General features: G+C 37.9%; 2 protein-coding genes across 10 annotated transcripts; both read left to right on the top strand.

Annotated features, from left to right (window-relative positions):
* Positions 1-1,070: 1,070 nt before the first annotated feature.
* On the top strand, positions 1,071-7,362 carry LOC115744566 (pathogenesis-related homeodomain protein). Of its 6 annotated transcripts, XM_030679805.2 has the most exons (12): positions 1,071-1,376; positions 2,219-2,765; positions 3,346-3,511; positions 3,696-3,819; positions 3,917-4,029; positions 4,117-4,470; positions 4,846-5,082; positions 5,213-5,302; positions 6,050-6,100; positions 6,361-6,463; positions 6,536-6,576; positions 6,947-7,362. In XM_030679805.2, the coding sequence occupies exons 2-12, from the start codon at positions 2,230-2,232 to the stop codon at positions 7,223-7,225; spliced, it is 2,094 nt and encodes a 697-aa protein (XP_030535665.1). In that variant the 5' UTR covers positions 1,071-1,376; positions 2,219-2,229; the 3' UTR covers positions 7,226-7,362. The 6 variants fall into 6 exon arrangements, with proteins under 6 accessions (XP_030535665.1, XP_048133799.1, XP_030535664.1 ...); XM_048277842.1 differs by having other exon boundaries at positions 1,071-1,352; positions 6,361-6,576; positions 6,902-7,362; XM_030679804.2 differs by having other exon boundaries at positions 6,361-6,555.
* Positions 7,363-9,127: 1,765 nt separating this feature from the next.
* LOC115744616 (riboflavin biosynthesis protein PYRR, chloroplastic) lies at positions 9,128-14,375 on the top strand. 4 transcript variants are annotated; one of them, XM_048277967.1, is made up of 9 exons: positions 9,128-9,580; positions 9,896-10,030; positions 11,093-11,192; positions 11,306-11,383; positions 11,515-11,828; positions 12,417-12,536; positions 13,021-13,266; positions 13,387-13,512; positions 13,911-14,375. In XM_048277967.1, the coding sequence occupies exons 1-9, from the start codon at positions 9,209-9,211 to the stop codon at positions 14,172-14,174; spliced, it is 1,755 nt and encodes a 584-aa protein (XP_048133924.1). In that variant the 5' UTR covers positions 9,128-9,208; the 3' UTR covers positions 14,175-14,375. The 4 variants fall into 4 exon arrangements, with proteins under 4 accessions (XP_048133924.1, XP_030535736.1, XP_030535737.1 ...); XM_030679876.2 differs by having other exon boundaries at positions 11,306-11,431; XM_030679877.2 differs by lacking the exon at positions 9,896-10,030 and having other exon boundaries at positions 11,306-11,431.
* Positions 14,376-20,477: the final 6,102 nt, after the last annotated feature.

The raw sequence follows: 20,477 nt of genomic DNA, 5'->3' as shown, positions 1-20,477 counted from the left end.
AAAGAAAGAAATGTGTGGACCCAAACCAACATCTTCACCCATAGGAACTACGAGACCACTCCTTTGGCGTATGGCGATTGCGACCCTATAGTAGAGTCATATTCAGTGAGTAAAGCATTAAATGTTCGTACAGTTTAATTAGTGGAGATTGGAAAATGATCATTACTTATTTTTAAAATCGACATTCTTAAAACAAGCTCGACAAAAAGAGAATGAAAATTAATTTGGTCTCGACCCTGACAGAGTAAAAATAGAGACTATTGAATATGCACAAATTCCCGAAGAAAATCCACTACATGGACGATAAAATACATACAAGTATTACAAGATTATCGTTGGGAAAAGTGCCAAAAAAGTATGAAATATATTACGTTGGTATCAATTCAATCCTAAACATTTCAATTTGATTAATTTAATTTTCAACATTTTCACATTGATGCCAGTTAAGTCCATTTGGACAATTTAGGTCAGAAATTGCTAACGTGGACGTCGGTGGTCATTCTTGACATGATTAGCGTTGACATAAATATTTTTCAAAAAATATATATTTATTTTTATTTATATTTTCCTTTAATTTTTTCCTTCTCTTTTTCTTAATAGAATAGAAAGGAAATAAAAAAAATCAAAAAAAGGAAAAGGAAAAGAGTAGAAAAAGCAAAATATACATAAATTTTTTTAAAAAAATACTTAAAAATTAAAGAAAATATTCTCGTCGGTGACCAATTGTCATGCGTTCGTTTTACGAAAAATAAGTGATTTGAAAAATACTCTTCAAAAAATATTCGTTTACATCCCTTACAAAAATAAATGAATAAAATTATTTTTATCACCTGTAAAAATAATTAAATATAAATTATTATTGATGGTGAAGATATTTTTCGTTCATTAATTTTTTTAAATAACATAAGCAATTTACTTATTTATTTTTCGCTAAATAAACGGATTGTTGATAGAGAATCGTTTTACTAGCACTAGGCCTAATCGTAATCTTAATACAAATGCCTAAAAATGTAAAAGCAGAATAATGCCCGAATATAAAATGCGCCAGAATTTGGAGAAAAATCAGAGGTCATCATCGAAGAAACAAGAAACGGCTACAGAGAGAGAGAGAGAGAGAGAGTTGCTAACGAGGGGTGGCGCTTCAAGTATTCGCCGGCGAAGACCGACGGAGAAACATTGTCAGTCAAAAGAAGAAGCCCTCGTCAATCTCGATGGAAGCTTTGATTCTTCATCGAGTTTTGTCACGCCCGGATCAATCCGAGTTTCCGTAAAGTCTCGAGCTTTACAAGTTCCTGTCCTGTATATACACGCAGATCAGATGCGCGTAATCCATCGCTGTTGAGCACTCGGAGGTCAAGATCTTCTTGGCTCAGCGGGTAATTCATGCATTGCTCATGTTGTCTATTCTCCTCCTCCTCCTCCTCCTCCTTGCGAGCTCACCTTAAAGATGCTGTTTTGGAATTAGTTTCTTATCTGTTGAATTGCTATGGCATTGATCGTCGCAAGCTAGCTGGTTTGTCTGCTTTGTTTCGGTCTTATGCTTTCTTTTTCCATTAGTGTCGTGCCCGATCAAGTATGTTTATTTGATCCTGAGATCAAACTAGCACCTTTCCTGTTGGTTTTCACCAATAGCCCAAATTCAAGGACTAATTTTTTTCTCCTTTCGCTTTTACAACTGCGCCTTTTCATTCCCCTCTGTTTAAGCGAAAATGCCTGGTGATCACGGTATCAAAATTGTTTTTTTTTTTTTTTCTCGACTTCAACCGGATTTCAACTGTTGTTGCCGGGTAAAGAAAATTGGCGGTATTTTGTTTAATTCTTTTTGCATCAGTTTCTCATGGTTGAGGGATTTCTGTGTTTCTGCTGCGAGATAATGTCGAATTGCTGGGTCGTATCCTCAGTGTCTGTGCTAGGGATGGTGTCCAGTGAGTGAATATCATAGCACTAGTCTACAGATTTATCGTGTCTCGTGATTGAAATGTTCTTCTTAGTTGCTGCTCTAGTACTGCCTGCTCGGTTAGGACAGTTGGATCACTCTGCTTTTGAGTTACGATGGACTTCTTTGTTTCTCATGAGCCTGTGTTTCTTGACGTTTTCATCAACATTTCTTGTTTGACGGGTACTGCAATTAACTTTTGCGTTTTTTTTTTTTTTTGTTGGGGTACTGATTATGATAATGGCACTTATTCTTGCTTGAATTTTTTGTTCAAATACTCAGGGGTCATCATCATGCATTCCAGAAAGAAACTTGCTCAAAAAGAAAATGGCGACTCTTGCTTTTTGAAGGCAGAATCTGGATCTGAGGTTCTTGCTTCACTGATATTCAGCAATAGGAGAAGGAAAAAGCAGAAACAGAAACTCCAATCTCCTGTAAAAGCGAGAGGCTTGACTCTTGCCAAGAGGATGCCCAATAACTCTACCCGAAAGAGACTGGTATGGAGGAACAGCTCCGACAAAGAAAAACTCATAAATTTAAAAGTTTTTCGTCATAAGAAAATTAAAAGAGTTCCCAAGAAGCTTTCATCCCCTTCATCTCCAGAAAGAAAGCTTGTGCCTAATGCTTCTGACGAAAATGTGCAAAACACCCGTGAGGATGTCAAAGTTAAAAAGCTGAGAAGGAAGAGGAAGAAGAAAATAAGAGAGCATTTTTCGGAGTTAGATGAAGCTTCACGATTGCAGAGGAGAACAAGGTACCTTCTTGTTAAAATGAAGCTGGAACAGAACCTTATTGATGCTTACTCTGGTGAAGGCTGGAAAGGTCAGAGGTATGTAAAGTTAACCAATCATCATTGACCTTCAAATTCAGATTTTTCCACATGACATGTGGGTGTATACAAACATTAAAGATATTGAGATTACACAATTCCTAGTCTATACTTCTGACTTGCAGTAGTTTTTTATCAACACTTCTGTTTTAGCATTACTGATGCACTTCATGAATAAGTATTTTGCTTGTCTGTAAACAACATGAATAGTGAAGGGAGTATGTGGTATACTTTTGGACTTCTTTATCTTGATCACACAAGTCGGTGACTCTAAAGTAGCACTCAACATCCTCCGGGTTGCCCGCCCACCCACCCACCTTCTCTCTCTCAAACATTATGAGAGTGCCTTCAGAATGCATGTAGACTAGGTCACTAGACAAGAACACTCAATGCAGCAAATTTCTATTTTTGAAGGATATTGACTGGTGAATGCGCATTTGGATTAGAATTTTGGTTAGTGGTAGTTAAATGGTTAATTGCTTATTTACGACTGAGGACCCAACACACAATGTGATGTTTCTGGGGGCACCATCTTATGGAAAAGAAAGTAGCATGTTTCATTTCTTAATTTCTGTTACAGCCGGGAAAAGATCAAGCCAATAAAGGAATTACAAAGGGCCAGGAAGCAGATACTGAATTTCAAACTTGGAATACGGGATGCTATTCGACAGCTGGACTCCATTAGTTCAGTGGGCAGCATTGAAGGCTCTGTGATTGCTCCTGACGGTTCTGTTCACCATGAACATGTAAGCATGCTGCCAGTTCTGTTCATCAGTAGTTCAAGCATTAATCTAAGCTTTTGGCTGCTTAGAGGATCTGGCTGTGGAATATTTGCATTGGATATTTCTCTGTTGAACATGCTCTCATTTCACCAGTATTAGCTGCATTATCGATTCTTACATGCTCGTGTGTCGTCACAATATCATCCAGATTTTCTGTTCGAAATGCAAGACAAATGAAACTTTCCCAGATAATGATATCATACTCTGCGATGGGACATGCAATTGTGCCTTTCATCAAAAATGTCTTGATCCTCCACTGGAAACTGAAAGCAGTATGTTCTATTAGCCTTTTTCTTGCTAGTGAATGAAATTGATATTGAATTTCATGGACACCTTGTGAAAGTGATTGGTGCAAGTTTCTATTTACAGTTCCCCCAGGAGATCAGGGCTGGTTTTGCAGATTTTGCGAGTGTAAGATGGAAATTATAGAGTCAACGAATGCACATCTGGGGACCCATTTCTCTCTTGACAGCAATTGGCAGGTCACATACTGTTGATAGTAAGAGGTCAATTTTAGTCTTTTGGCTGCGTAGTAGCTGAGGCAATGAAGAGGGTATTTGACTTAACAGGATATATTCAAGGAAGAAGCTGCATTGCCTGATGGGGGGATTCAGGTACTTGATCTAGAGGAAAAGTGGCCTTCAGATGACTCTGGAGATGATGACTATGACCCAAAAAAGATGAAAAGCACTGGCATCAGCTGTGCTGGCAGTGATGATTCTCAATCATACGACACAAGTAGCTCTACCAGCTTGAGTTGGTCATTAGATGGTGAAATTTTGTCAGGACCAACAATATCAGGCAAGGGAGGGTTTAGCTATCCTGAAAGCATTGCAGGGTCTGATGTATTAATGGATACAGACATGGACACTGTATGTGGCCCACGACAGCGAAATGCTGTTGATTATAAGCAGCTTTATAATGTGAGCATTTGTTTTTCCAAACTCTACTATGGATAAATATTCAATATTTTCATTTTTGGCATCCTTGAAATGAAAGCTTTTGTGTGGGTCTGGAAGATAATTTTGCTGTGCCTATATTGGCTCCTTACTCAACAGATCTTTAGTTACCTGCAAGTAGAGAATGCAACAGAAACCAGACCTAGTAAGAGAACAGTGTGTTAACCCTGATACAAATGAGTGCGAAAATGGGCGGATGAGGGAACTTTCTAATTGGAGGAGAGAAAAATAAAGTTAATGATCCTTACCAAAAAAATAAAGTTAATGAAACGTACTTTACCAGAATTTCTAGCACTATATCTGTTATTTCAGGTGAATGTAATTTTTATTTCTCCCTAGGAAATGTTCGGTAAGGATACTCCTGCCTGTGAACAAGCCAGTGAAGATGAAGACTGGGGTCCTAATAAAAGAAGGAGAAGAGAAAGAGAAACAGATGCAGCCAGCACCCTCATGACTCTCTATGAAAGTGAGAAAAACAATCCATTTGTTGACCAAGCCTCAGAAGGTGATAAGAAACTCTCTGCAGAAGCAAGAATGAGAAGGCGGATTTTCAGAATCCCTCCGACTGCAGTTGAGGTAGTAATGGTTCAATTTAAGACAAGACAAGTGTTTCAGCAGGGATGCTCTTCATATTTCTTCTTTATTCTTCCCAGCTGTCCCTATATGCTATATATACTTACTGTCTGCTTTCTAACTACTGCATCAGAAGCTTCGCCAAGTATTTGCAGAGAATGAACTTCCCTCAAGATCTGTCAAGGAAAATCTTGCTAAAGAATTTGGTCTTGAACCTGAGAAGGTAATAGATAAACCATTGTCAATAGTGAGATTGATGAAGCTGAATGTATATTTGAGTCACCTTGAGAATGCATTTGCACAAGACTAGCTATTCCGTAAAGGCTAGTTTGAAAATCCTTTTAATATATGAGCAATAGCAGTGGCTTGACAAAATTAAGGTTTTTATACTTTTCTTGAAAACCTTATTGCTCGAGATTTGTATTAGTGATTAATTTGGATGGGTGATGTCTTGGACCTGAAGTTAGCCCAAACAATTTGTTTTGAAGATTGCCACTGAGATTATGTTTGGACTCAGAATTGGTAATTTTGATTCTTTCCTCCCTTTCCTGATGCAACCGACAGGGACAACCCTTTAGTAACCACACTGTAACAACTGCAGTAGTCTATCATAGCATTTAACCTGTAGGCTCAACCAAATCAGAATGTTAGGCATGAAAGTTCTGTAATGCATCTGCATCTAGTCACCTGTCATAGTTAGACATCTTTAGTTAGCAAGAGCTTGAGGAAAGAGAAATCAATTTTCAACGGTCAAAAGTCTAGATAAAGAAGATTGGTCCCGTTTCATATGGTACACCAAATTATTCATGGTGGAATTTTTTTTTGGTGGTCAAAATTCATGGTGGAGTTCACTGTATTAGAAACAAGCATCGAAGAGATAGAATAGGAGAGAGAGAGAGGGTGCATCTAAGATCTGGTCTGTTTGTATCTTCAAATTGTCACATTTTATGCCCCTTTTTTTTTTTATCAGGTTAGCAAATGGTTCAAGAATGCACGATATATGGCGCTCAAAACAAGAAAGGTGAGCGGATTTGCAGTTATACTGTGCTGTGTCGAGTTTTCCATGTTCGCTTGGTTTCTTAGTTTGGTTTCTTTGATCTATTTTATCACTCCATAATATAGGCAAGAGATCAGTCCAGAATCTCTGTCGTCTTGTTCTTCATTTGTCGAACTGTAGAGCTTGATTAGTCGTCATAGGTGCGTCTTAATGGTTTACGAGATCTCTAATTATAAATTAATTACTTCGTTTTATGCTTGATTTGTTTGTTCCTTGTAAAATAGGCTGGGGGTGATGATCAATCTCCAAAATCCCTGCAAGTGCATACAGAATCTGAACTAGCAAAAATGAAGAAAGGGACTGGTACTCTTCTATCTAAGGATGCCTCAACAGACATTGAATTCCATTCCTCTCGAAGTTTTGAGAAAGTCGTCCAGCAAAAGAGCACAAAGTCGCTACACAAGAAGGGTTCACCTATGGTACCTGAACATAGCTACAAGGTACTCTCTCTCTTTGCCGCTGGGTGAAAAATCATTTTGGGTTGTCTATAACTTGGAGTAGCTGCAATCTACTTTTGACTTAATATAGTTCGCAATGTGGTTATATGAACTGAAAATTATCAACCAACTTTTGGTTTCTTCCCTTTCTTTTTAGTCTTGTTCAGTTTATGTGCCTTTCTCGTTAGCTTTCTTGACAACCGAAGGTGCCATGTTCCAATGAGTAAGAGTACTATGATTCCTGGACTAAAACTATGAAGCTGAGTGCCAGAAACTATATGTGCATTTACTTGTTCACTAATGCTTCCGATAATTTCTTTGTACCTAGTCCTTTGACTGCTACAGAACTCAGGCATGGCTTTTGCTGTATCAGGAGAATTCTGAGTTGGATGACAATATGTCGTTGAAACAAATAAAGCTATTGAAAGGAAAACCAAAGGACAGGAAGAGGGTTGACTTCGCAGCCAACGAGGGATTACGAGAAAGAGAAGCTCAGTTGCAGGAGCTAGGTAAAATTAAAAGTAGGCTAGATAGTTTGAGGAAGAGAATTTTTACATTTCAGTCGAGCGAATCGAAGGCTTCAGGCGAATCCAACTTTTGCGGACCATGTGTAGTCTATGTTCCAGTAGCAGAACTAAAGGAGAGAGCTTGATTTTTTTTGCACCCTTTAGTTGCTTTCACTTTGTAAAGGCATTTTCGGTACATGCATGAGAGGGTTACATTGATCCAACTGTTAGCTTGTATTACTAGTTTACTACTACGAATCCAAATGTTTAGTTTTGCTCTTTATTGCATAACAACCATATTGGTTCTATGGGAGATTTCCTCCAAATTTCCATTCTTTTGTGGATGGATGGAAATCCACCATTCTCATTCAAATGGAGGTGCACCATTAAACAACTGTCATAGCAATGCCAACATGATTCCCTATGATTAATGACATTAACACATAGAGAGCTATTTTCATGTGTTTAACTTTATACATTGTGAAACGCTATAAACCATAACTGTAGTTGTATGCTATGATGTAGGGGTTTAAGAGTTTGGCAATGCTTTTTATAGCATGAAAACCACACCTGTCTGGTTGAGTGCAATAGGCCACCCCTTTGCTATTGTGAAAATTTTATTGACAAGTAGGTTGTTAGAAATGCTTCAAATGCAATTATAGCTAGCCAGATTAATCCGTCTATTTCTGCTTTTTTGAACAGACAATTCTATTTAAACTAGCATCACTATCAAGACAATATAAGGAGAATTTTTAAGCTCGGGTGAAGTTTTCGTGTGATTCAAGATGTGGAGAGATTGAGCCACCAGTGATGCTTTGCACGATATGGGGACAAAATTCATTGCTTAAGCTATCACGAATGAGGCTACTCGCGATAGGATCAAATTAAAAACTGATTATCCAAGCTGAAGCTAAGTCGATTCTGCTTGTCCGACGAACCCCCACTCTAAACTTGCCCAATTTTTCCTCAATTTGGTTCATCAAAAGAGCACAAGAAAAAGGAAATGACGTGCAAACTGGATGTCATCGTTTTATACTTGAAGAACGAGAGACAAACACCGTCTTTTCTTGGACGTCATTCTTTGCCGCTTTGAGCAGATCTGAGAGCTGCGTGTAGGTCACTAGTCACGTCAAATTCGTCTACCTGGCGTTGTCCATACATGCTATCACATTGGATATTCAAAGGATCATTAGAGATGGTATTTCGGCGTAATGATTTTTGGGTTATTAGTGCAAATTCAGGGTATTGGTTGGATGAAGAAAAAGTTTAGGCTATTGGTATATTCCCATGGGGAAAATTTTAGGATTTTTTTGGTGAGATCTTCCCTATTGACAACTTTTGAATGAAAGGAAGTACTTTATATGCTAAATCCAAATTCAATTGATTTTTATTATTGATATTTTTAGCGTTGTCTATTTTTTTTTATTAATGTAAAGTTATCACTATAAGAAACATTAATTCTTTTACTTCGAAATGTTTGGGCATATAAGATGACCATAAATCACCATTACAATTCAAACATTATATAGTTATTAAGTTCTCGATACTAGGAATTAAATTTAAACAAAGTGTGCAACTAGATTTTAGTGTTAGTGAACCCAACATAAAAATAAATTTTATTTGAAGGACTGATAAAAAGAAGGGTTAATACTATAAAAAAAACTCCAAATTGGTACACGTATGATAAATTTACCACAAACTAATTTTTGATCAAAAAATCTCAAATCGGTACACCCGCATAAATTATTATACATTAGTTTCCGTTAAATGTCACTTGACAATTAACGAGTGTATTAATTTGGGGTTTTTATCATCCATTTGTCATATATGTGCTAGTTTTGGATCTTTCGTAATATTAATCCAACTTAGCGGAAATTAACAAAGGTAAATTTGGAGGGTTTTTGGTAGTTAAAGAATTAGTTTGGAGGTAAATTTATCTGTGGTAAAAAAATTTAATATGGGACAAATTTATCACTTATACACTCATTTAGAATTTTTTTTTTTTTTTTTTTTTGTGGGATTAACCTAAAAAGTTACGAAGTATTCGATTACCAACCCAAAGTACTTTCTGGTCTTAAGTCCTCACTTCCTCTCCGACAGAATCAACCTTTTCCGCCGAGCGAGTGTCAATGGCTTTGGCAGTTGGGGCTTCCTACTTCTCTCCCATTATCCTCAAACCCCGAGCCACTTTCGCCAACGCCGTCACCTGCAGCGGCGGCAACCACGCCCTCGAGGCGGCGCTCGTAAGACGGGCCGCCGAGCTTGCTGACAAGTCCGCCGGATTCACCTCTCCGCACCCCAATGTCGGTTGCTTGGTGGTGAGCGGCGGCGGGGGCGGAGACGTGGTGGGCGAGGGATATTTGTACGCTCAGGGGACGAAGCCCGCCGAGGTCCAGGCCGTCGAGGCCGCCGGCGAACGCTGTAGAGGCGGCACCGCTTTTCTTAATCTGGAGCCTGGTGATTGCCATGGTGATCATACTGCTGTTTCCGCTCTTGTCCAGGTTTGCCAATTGCGAGCTTTTTGTCTTTGCCTCGTGATGTCGTTGATTTGCTACATTGGTAGAGTTTTCTCATTTCCACTTAGTCCTCGGTTATAATCTGAGTTTATATAGTGGACATTTTGAAATTAAAGTTGAGATATTATATACTTTACTTCATTCAAAAAATTCTCAAGGGGATGGAGTTATCTTGGCTCTTGATATTCGAGGAAGCAAAAGTACACTGTTTCTGTAGCATCAAGTGTTTGTTTTTTACCTTTTGTAAATTATGAATGTGATATAGGAGATGGGATGATCGACACGGTTTTGGAAAATTAGGCAGGTATTACAAGAGCAGTTGTTGGGATGAGGCACCCGCTATTGCATCTCCGGGGCAATGCTATACGTGAATTAAGAGGTCAGGGACTGCAGGTCGATGTTTTTGGAGAGGATCTACAGAGTAAAATTATTGAGGTTCCTTTCTCCCCAGCCTTTCTGTATGTAGTCTTCTGAATTCTTTGAAAATCTTGAGCAACATCGGCCTCTGTTGAGACGTGATATGATTTAGTGTTACTGTTACCATCCTTATGATTCACGGTCAACTATCTTCTTTGATGAGAATGAGCCTAATATAAAATGTTACCTTCAATAGTAACAGAACATCATGTTGGTCCACTGTTATTGGGTCATCTAACTGGTGACTTCAGTGGCAAAATATTGCAAGGACAAGGCCATAAAACGTGTAAAACCTTGCTTCCTGGTGCTTGTATGCTGCTAGTGACGAAGCCATGTTCTCTGCGCTACAGTTCTCTCTTTTCAAAGATAACAATGAGCATATCGAGGAGGGAAAAACGTCGAAAGAAATAATTTGAAGATACGTTAGAAAGATGGTGATAAATAAGTTAGTTGTGGCTGTGGAATGCTAGCTTGGAGCAAGGTAGTTGCCTTACCTGCAGTCAGTATGCTATTGATAGTTGTCAAGAAGGTAACAAGTTACTCTAGTAGTTTATCTGATACATCAGTTTTATGCTTAGTCAGTTGGCTAGTTGGTGTCATGCCATCATTGTGCAGGTAGAAGCATTTGTATGAATCATTCTGCTGTGATATAGACATTAAATTGTTTTCTGAGTTGCCTTTGTTTCTATGATATAAATAAAAGACAAGTCTTATTAAAATATAATCTGTGTTAAATGTTGGAATAACTTTTCCCACTTATTTTCTATGATTTCAATAGCTTTAAGTTAGATTATTTCACCTTTAGATTCTACTGGGGAAATTTTCTTAAACGATATTCATATTTTTCTCTCAAATTTTAGAGTATTGTTCCCATTTTGAATCCGGGATGTATACTGTTCAATTGGTAGGAATTGGGACAGCATAGCCTTATCGACGATTATGACAGTGTCAGTGATGGTCCCAGTAACTATTGACCTGTCTGGTTGCGGAAAATTTTTGCCTTCACCTTGTTTGAAAGTGTTTTTTCAAAAAATTCGTAGGCTGTTTTGCATATCTTACAATCCAGATCATGTGGTGCAGGAAGCTCAAAAAGCATGCCGCATTGTCAATGCTCCTTTGGTTTACAGATCTGCTTCTCGAGTTCCATTCTCTGTTCTTAAGTATGCCATGACCCTTGATGGTAAGTTTCTTGGTTTTGGCAGCATCGTTACCTTTATCATTGTCTAGCAGTTGTTAAAACTACATGAAGTTGCCAACTCCGAAATGCTGATTGTTATCCTTAGATGTATGCAGGAAAGATAGCTGCCAGTAGCGGGCATGCTGCATGGATAAGCAGCAAAAAGTCTAGGAGTAGAGTTTTTGAGCTAAGAGGTAGGAGTGATGCAATTGTTGTGGGAGGAAATACTGTACGTTTGGACAGTGAGTATCATCATCTTTTAGAATCTGAATTTTTCAGTCTTTTGATAGTTATTTGCTTCTTTAACTCTCTCTCTATGAAACAGATCCACGCCTAACTGCTAGGCATGGTGGTGGTCACCTGCCCATGCGCATTGTGATGACGCAGACTCTTGATCTTCCTGAGGAAGCACACCTTTGGGACATCTCCGAAGTATCCACTATAGTTGTAACCCAGAGAGGTGCCAGGAAGAGTTTCCAAAAATATTTAGCATCCAAAGGGGTTGAAGTTGTTGAGTTTGATATTTTAAATCCGAGAGATGTGATGGAGTATTTCTATGATCGTGGTTACCTTTCAATTTTGTGGGAGTGTGGTGGGGCGTTGACTGCATCTGCCATTTCATCTGGGGTAATACACAAGGTATCCAACCTTTTCTTTGACAATGGGACAAGTAACTTTGTCTTCTTGATTCAGCGAATAATTATAAATTACGTGGGAGTATTAATTGACATTACTTCTTGTTGAAAGATTGAATTGTGATGGTGAACCGATAATTTATAGGATTTCCAAGGTTTGACTCATTAAAACTACCTTGACTAATGTAAAACAATCCCCGAGTGTCCAAATCAATAACCCTTACCATCTATGAAAGTTTAGAATGAAAGGTTGATACTCTCACCCACAATGATAGCACTAGTTTTAACATGGAGCAAGGTTACACAATCATTGTCAGGTAGACTCCACTAACATTTTTCGGTATGCTTGGTGCTATCTGAGCCTCTAGAGTCCCTCGGGATGTGTTTTTAGAGTGTTGTGTGGGTTTTCTACTGTTTTAGAGGAAGCTCTATTTGGTAACAGATCAGTTGAATGTTGGCTGGGAGCTGATTTTGACGGATGATGCAAATACTGCTAAAAAAAATGTTTGTAACGTGATATTGTCGAGTCATGTTGGCTTTCTTAATAAATATATGTCCCATTCATATTGCTCATATGTTTTGTCCCATGCAGGTTTTTGCATTTGTCGCTCCTAAAATTATTGGTGGAAAAAATGCACCATCACCTGTGGGTGAACTTGGGATGGTAGAAATGTCTCAAGCCTTAGATCTGATTGATGTTTGCTATGAGCAGGTAAATTAGGAGTCATGTGCCAACAATGTCTTATTTTTACTTTTCCATACTAATTATAATATAAAAAAAAATTGTAGCAGCACTTGTTTTAGATATTGTACTTATGTCACTCATCTTTCTCCTGGGGTGTAGCTTACAATTGTTTATCTTTGCCCTTCTGCATATTACTGGCCAACCGACTTTAAGATGATTTTATTGTGGGCCCTTTACTACCACAGATAAAGCTGGATATAATGAATCTTTCTGTGATATTGCACGTGCTAGTGGAAGTATTTGAATAACTAAAGATAAGGCTCTTTGCATTGAACGTACATTTTAGAATAACCAGGTTAGAGAGCTGGCTTACTAGATTTTGTGAACGTGTCGATTTCTTATCATATATGACCAAGGAAATTCATTCAGAATTTGTTTATTCCATCTTGGCTTGTTTCTCTCTCTCTCTCTCTCTCTGTAAACTAATGGCTCCTGGTAGTTACTTAAATAGGTTGGACCTGATATGCTGGTGAGTGGATTTCTTCAGCCCATACCTGACCTAACACCTGTTATACCATCAGTAGATGAGACTTCTGCCATTGATCCCACAGTTACACCTTACGATTCGAACATCATATTTTTCTATAAGACATGGGATCCTTATGGAGCTTTCTCAAATTTTTCTCCTCATCCGATTCAAATGCTAGATGAAAATGGTAATTATGCAACTTGGTCAACTGTAGAGCACTGCTATCAGGTAACTAGTTATCCTAATTTTCGCCTTAAAATTACCTTCTAAATCAAATGCCGTGATTGGACCAAAAAAAAAAAAAAAATCAAATGCCGTGCATAATCTGCCAGGACATTCCAATCGCAGGCACACAAGTTTGTTGGAGTTGACAATCCTCTTGCACGAGCATGTGTTGAAGACATAAAATCTGCAAAAAGTCCAGAGGAGGCAGCGAGGATGGGAAGGTCTTTGCAGAGGCAGCACCCTGATCTTGTAAATCCTCAATTTCTCTATTTTCAGATGGCTTTCATTCTTCATTCTCACTCCTATTAATCATCAGCCGCCCACTTTGGCTTTTTTTTAAATTGAAGAAAACCTGTGATTTCACTTTTTGTTTTTTTACAGACTCGTAACATTTATGTCAAAGTAGTTGCGTGCCTTATGGACCACTTTGGCTTTTGTTATGTACTTGTGATTAGCAGCTGATCTTCGTAGTAGTGAACTATTTACATTGTGCTTGAAGATGAGAAAACATAAAAGCCGGTTAAACCATTTGTCTTTCAATTTTTGTCCTCGTTGGAAAATAGATGTTATTCAATATAAAGGCCCATAAGCTACCAAAGCATGAAAATGGTTATTAAAGTGACTAAATTGTGAAAGCATCGATGCAGGTGAGATCTGACTGGGAGAGTGTGAAGATTGATGTAATGTACAGAGCCTTGAAGAGCAAGTTCTCAATTTACCCCCACTTGAATAACATGCTTCTCTCAACCACTGGTTCCGTTCTTGTTGAAGCTTCACCGCATGACCTCTTCTGGGGTGGAGGAAGGGAAGGAGAAGGATTAAATTATTTGGGCAGGCTACTAATGCAGTTGAGATCTGAGCTTCTTGGCGAGTCCTCCACTACCAGCGAAAGCACCATTTTAGCTGCATAACTTGTATGCTTGTTGAGAATTGACCAAATGGTGGACCATATCTTGTTCCTGCTTGAGTTGTCCAAATATGTCGGGAAAATCAATGGGACACATAGCTGCAAAGTCCTATGGTCGAACGGGCTGTTAATCTTTATCATACAAGTATGAAGATTCATATGATATTGCATTTGATTTTGATCATGTTCCTCGTCTTGTTCATCATGATGTGATGGGAAACGCTGGGTTCTTGTATCCGGAAGCGAAGCAAGGGTCGGTGACCAAACTCTTTTCGCATCTTGCACTTTTGTACATGATTCTGTTGAAAGTCTTTTAACTTTAAACCAAATACTGGCAAGATCATTATAGCGGTGTTATTTGCATTAGTGAATGTCAGATTGCTGAATGTGGAGCTGGACCGCTTCGTCTTATTAAAATTGAACAACTCCATAACTTTAAGTGCATAAATAAAATCATCGGCTTAAGCCATAACCTTAAGTGCATAAATAAAATCATCAGCTCAAGTACTATTCGACCAAAGGACAGCGAACAATAAACAAGCAGCGGCACGGATGGTTCCTCTGCCAATTTCAGAGATCTGGCATGATGGGAACCCCCGAACGGAATGCTGATAAATAGCACGGTGTTTAGCATTTCCACCTAAAAATCCAAAGGAGCAAATGTCTGACTTTGGAACTGAAGTCGACGATCAAGATTCTGGATTTTGTATATTTGGCAAGATCACCGTGTTCGTGTTCTGCTGTATGCTCAATCGAGATTAATCTGCTCATTCCACGAAGTGACTGGTCCATGATTCGCTCATAAATGTTTTTCCTCTCTTTTTCTCTAATACAGTGCTGGTCATACTAATGGTGAATAATTGACCATGAGTAAGTTACATAATGCCAATCAATTGTTGTATCTTATTCGACATGCTTAACTTTCTCCGACCAATAATTAGTGATAGCAGAGAATAGTGGGCGGGTAGCAATAGCGTTGTACTTTGTAAATTGAAACTGTTCTCTTGCCTGAGACGTTTATTTAAAGACCTTACATAGAAATTAGGGAAAAATTATCTAAAAAGTCATAAATCTATTACACTTTTATTAATTTAATTCTAAACCTTTTAATTTTATCAATTCGGTCCTACACCTTTTCACATTTGGTCAATTAAGTCAATCCTGTCAATTTTGATAGCAAATCAATGGCGTGCGACGCGGGCCATCCTATATGACATGACCGGTGCTGACATGAATAATTTTAATAATATTTAAATATTTTTTTATTTTTTAATTAATAATTTTTTTCCTTTGTTTTTTCTCAATAGCCGGTGAGGGCAGCCCACCGCCAGCCACCGGTGAGGGCCACGCCACCTCATTGACCACAAGCAAGAGTTGCGGCCCTTGCTCGGATCCGTGGCCACAACTACTTAGCCCGCGGCTGGCGAGGGCTAGGTAATTCTTGCCTCGTGGCCGGTGAGACCCCGGTGACCCTCGTCGACTAGTAAATAAAAAATAAGAAAATAATTAAAAAAATATAATTAAAATATTAAAAAATTATTAAAAATTATCTACGTCAACGCCGACTATATCACATAGGACGTCAAGCGTCCACATCCATGATTTCCGAGTAAAATTAGCCGGATGGACTCAATTGACTACGGGTGAAAAGATTTAGGACTGAATTAGTAAAATTAAGAGGTTTAAGACTAAATTGGTAAAAGTACAATAGGTTTAGGTTTTTAGACAATCTCTTGTCAATGTTTGATCCTATTGCCTAGTTATCGCTATACGAAGAATGATTTTCTAGCTAAAGACCTTGGAAAGTGCTAGGATGTCATTTGTTTACTGACTTGGGATTTCCAAGCTTTTGGAGCATGGGGCTGTAGCTGAAAAAGGATGTCTTCCAGCACTCTCCATACTGATGACATATAGCCGGTTCAGATGGTCCCCAAGACACTTGTACTCATGCATTTTGTCTCATCCGATATTGGAGGGTGCCCTAAATTATGTTTACACTCGGAGAAAGGTTACATGCGGTCTGTTTTATTTGGTTTGGAGGATCTGTAGAGATCAGGTCAGGATCTTCCTGGAAGAATGGTCTTTTGATTTTTGGAATCTTGCACGGCTAGCATTATCTGTTGCATCAATGCTAACATAGCTACGTAGACCATCGTATTTGGGTTTTCTGTGCATCCTGTTTAAAGAATTATTAGACTTGGCATTTGTCCTTGAGTAATTATTGGTCTCGAGATTTTCAGCTGGCCTGTCTGAGAGTTGTCAAGCCTTGGTTGATTTTTGCTTTATCTTGAGATGCTGAAGATCGACATGATGGCAATAACAACATCAACTTGTGCATGAAGGAATAAAAAAAATCACATGAAGTCCTTCTGGTTGTGTACTTATCCACATTCTAGGGCTGTGAGATTTCCATCTGATTGACTTGCAGATAAGGTGTTGTCATCTTCTTGTGAAATTCACCATTGACCCTTTTGTGGCCAGAAACATATGATTAAGGATATGCTATGCCTCTCCTAAGCAGTAAGTACTAAGTCGTATTTCACATTCAAATCAAAATTCACAGCCGATGAGTTAGCGTCGAACAGTTTACTTACTCAACAGAATGAATTGTGGTTGCACAATTACCAATCTCTCGTGCAAAGTGGAGCGAAAGCAAGTATTGTCGGACTTTAGGTGCGAATGTTATTTCTCACTAGTTTAAGTGCGAATGCTATGCCTCTAAAGGGGAGAAGTACACCAAAAGTGCCAAAAGTTATTTACAACGCTCACTTTGAAACTAAAAGTTTCCGCCGGATCACTTAAGTGCCAAATCGGAGAAGAAGCGATCACTTAAGTGCCTTTGACGATATATTCCGACCAAACTAATTACGTGTCATCTCAAATTAATTTTTTAATTTAACGTGGCAAATTTTTTTAAAAAAAATTCAATCCACGTGAATTTGTAAAATTAAAAACAAGCTAAGAAAATTAAATTAAATTTGAAAATAAGCTGAATTATTAAATAATAATAAAAAAACCCCTCACCGCCTGTGCAACCCTCGACTTAATTTTAGCTTATTTTTAAAATTTTTATTTATTTAATATAATTAATATTTTTAATATTTTTTTGCTGATCGGATCTCCGGCAAGCCATGTCAACTTCAGATATTAATAAAAAAGAAAATGCCACTTGAATTTCTAGCTAAACATATCGGACATTGCACTTAAATGATCTTTTTTTTAAAAAGATTAATACTTAAATGATCATTTTAAAATCTTTAATACCAAAATAAGAGCTGTAAATAACTTTTGACATTTCTAATGTATTTCTCCCGCCTCGGTGGGCAACCACGAGATGCGTGTGCCGCTAGAAATAACCCCCAAGACAATTGTGGTCTGAATTGATTGGCTGAGAAAACATAAAGAAAACGAAAGCTCGAAGGGGTTATCATGATGTGTTGCATTGACCGAAAGCTTTTCAAGAGAACAGAATGGTAGTTCACTGAAGATATTTCTGGATATTTTTTGAAACAAATATCTTTGAAAAAAAAAAAGTACCGAAAATTCTGGAAAGTGCAAAAAAAGAGCCTGCCATTTGGCATTCATAAACAAGAAAATAGGATCGCGTTTATCAGAACAAACTTAACGCCTTTTGAAGAAAAAATTTTGCCAGTTGGGGTTTATCGCAGATCCTGCCATTTGATTAGCTTGTTTTTCAGCTTTTTTTTTTTTTGGGGGCGGCGCGCAAATGTTTGTTTAGCATGTTCATCAGTTAGAAACTTGACTGTAGGTTCTTCAGCTCAGAACTAATTTTCCTAGACATAAGTAGGAATTGTCTTCTTCTTAAACAAGAAAGTACTATATTTTAGGTTAATATCATGAAACCCCAAACTGATATACATTTATGACAAATTTATCTCAAACTAATTTTTTGACCTCCAAAAACCCTAAATTAATATTCTCGTGACAAATTTATCCTTCGTTAGTTTCCGTTAAATTTTACCATCAAATTACTGACTTGGATGGCATGTAGCAATTGACGAGTGTACTATTTTAAATTTTTTACCATCCGTTTGTCACAAGTATACCAGTTTAGAATTTTTCAAAATATGAATAAAATTTAACAGAAACTAACATGGGGTAAATTTGTCATAAATATACCAATTTAAGGATTTTGATGGTAAAAAAATTAATTTAGGATAAATTTATCATAAATATACCAATTTATGATTTTTTTTCGTATTAACATTTATATCTAATCTGTAAATATTAGAATGCGACAAAAAACTACTGAGATTAGAAGGCAAAATGACACAAATGGTCCCTAAATTTGGGTTTGATATGCAATATCATCCTTAAACTTTTAATTTGTTATATGTGGCTGATGAACTTTGATCCAATAGTCATTGTGGTCCTTGAACTCTAAGTAGCATTTAGTAATGTTTAATGTGGTATCGCTAATTTTTCTTCTTCACTTTTGTATAAGGGCCTGGATGAAATTTAGACCTACTTTACCTGCTGCTGGAATGTTTGGTTTAAATCCCAACCAAGACCAACCGCCAACGGGGCGAGCTCATTATCACAACCCTGTCGTGTGAATGGACAAAACCCAAAATTGGCGATACCGATTTCTTCTATGTAAGTTTTAAGATGCTTACAAGCTGTACTATAAACAATAGAGTAAAGAGAAATGAGGAACAAAAATACCAAAAACTTTTTGATTTTGGCACATAACTCACCATTCATATAATTTTTTTACTAGAAATAATCTCACCGTTCATTTTAGTGAACAAAATGAGCCTCATATATACTTAGGGAAAAGTGCTCAGGAAGTCCTAAAGTTTATAACGAAAGTGCGGTTGAGTCATAAAACTTTCAACAAGTGCAATCAAGTCTTAAAACTTATCACGGAAGTGTTACCAAGTCATAAAACTTCCAAAATGTACAATAAAGTCCTAAAATTTGTCACAAAGATGCCATCGGGTTACGAAACTTTCAAAAAGTACAATCAATGGAAGGATATGATTTTACTAATTTGACAAGTTTTAGGATTGATTGCTCTTTTTAAAACTTTGAGGACGTAATTGCACTTTTTAAAAATTTTAGGACTCAATTGCACTTTCAAGATAAGTTTTAAAACTTCCAATGCGCTTATGTCATGTACACATAAGATAGTTACTTTCTTCTTCTTCTTCTTCTTTTCTTTTTTGGAGTTTGACTTTGCACAGATATTATTTTGGGGATTAATAGATAGAAGATATTTCCTCCTGAGAAACAAAAAAGAGCAAAAAGAAAAGCTCAAAAGATGGAAAGAGATAAGAACAGGGTGATCGAATGGTTTATAATATGAACTTCTAATCAGGAGCCAATGAACCCCAAAAGCCCAACGTATGATTCTCAGATGCCACACAAAAAATGGGCAAAAGACACCAAAAAGCTTTCAAATCATTGCCCTTCTCTCTCCTCTCCTATGACATCCAAAAATCGCCTCCTCCTCCTGGACACACGTGAAATCCTGCAGATTTGAAAAGAACCCAAGAACATAGAAAGAGAAGTCCACGTCAGCCCTGAGAAATCTGAGCGAGCCAGTGAGGTTTCGCCATGTCATCAGATAAGAGAACTTTTCCCAGTACGTTTTTAGAGAAAGAAACAGAGGGGGTCCGATCCTGCAGGTGGTATGGGGGGCATGCCCTAGAAAAGATCCTATCTGGAGATCCAATGATCCACGCCCATGATTAGGATGCCGTTCCATCCAAGTATCTCTTTACTGCCTTATCTTAGCATTGCAATCAAACCGAAGTTCCCCGTTATTTTTCTTCGTTTGTTAGAATATTTTTTTGGGTGGAATGACAGAGAGCTGTTCTAATGAATTTGAAATAGTCGTAGACGCATCAGACGAGATTTCTGAATTTCCTCAATCCGTCTTTTGGACAGACGTTTTTCCACAAATATGGAGTAAAACTGAGTTTCTGGCAGAATTCAGGTAAAAGAGAAGGACCTAATTAATCTTCTCTCGAGATTATTTCAGAGTCTTTGATTGAAGTGCTAAGCCACTTTAGAATGGGGGATAGAGAGAGGTTTTACAAGGTGGTCCTCACAAACCAGAGCTGATAATGAGTCTTGTCCCTTCCCCTGTTTCTCCCTCTCTCTATTAACTCAAACAACGACACTTGCCTATTCTCCCATTCCCTCCTCCAATACACTCTATCTATGTAGAGAGAGTAGTGGGTCACGGGGAGGAGCAAAAGAGACCCGTTGAAAGTTCTGTAGATATAACAGATGCACGTCCACAACGGCATAACACAGTGTCTCTGTCTGTCTCTGCTCC

The sequence above is a fragment of the Rhodamnia argentea genome, chromosome 4 (assembly GCF_020921035.1).
Source record: "Rhodamnia argentea isolate NSW1041297 chromosome 4, ASM2092103v1, whole genome shotgun sequence".
NCBI lineage: Eukaryota > Viridiplantae > Streptophyta > Magnoliopsida > Myrtales > Myrtaceae > Rhodamnia > Rhodamnia argentea.
The sequence above is the reverse complement of the archived record's forward strand: the minus strand, read 5'-3'. Positions and strand labels throughout refer to the sequence as shown.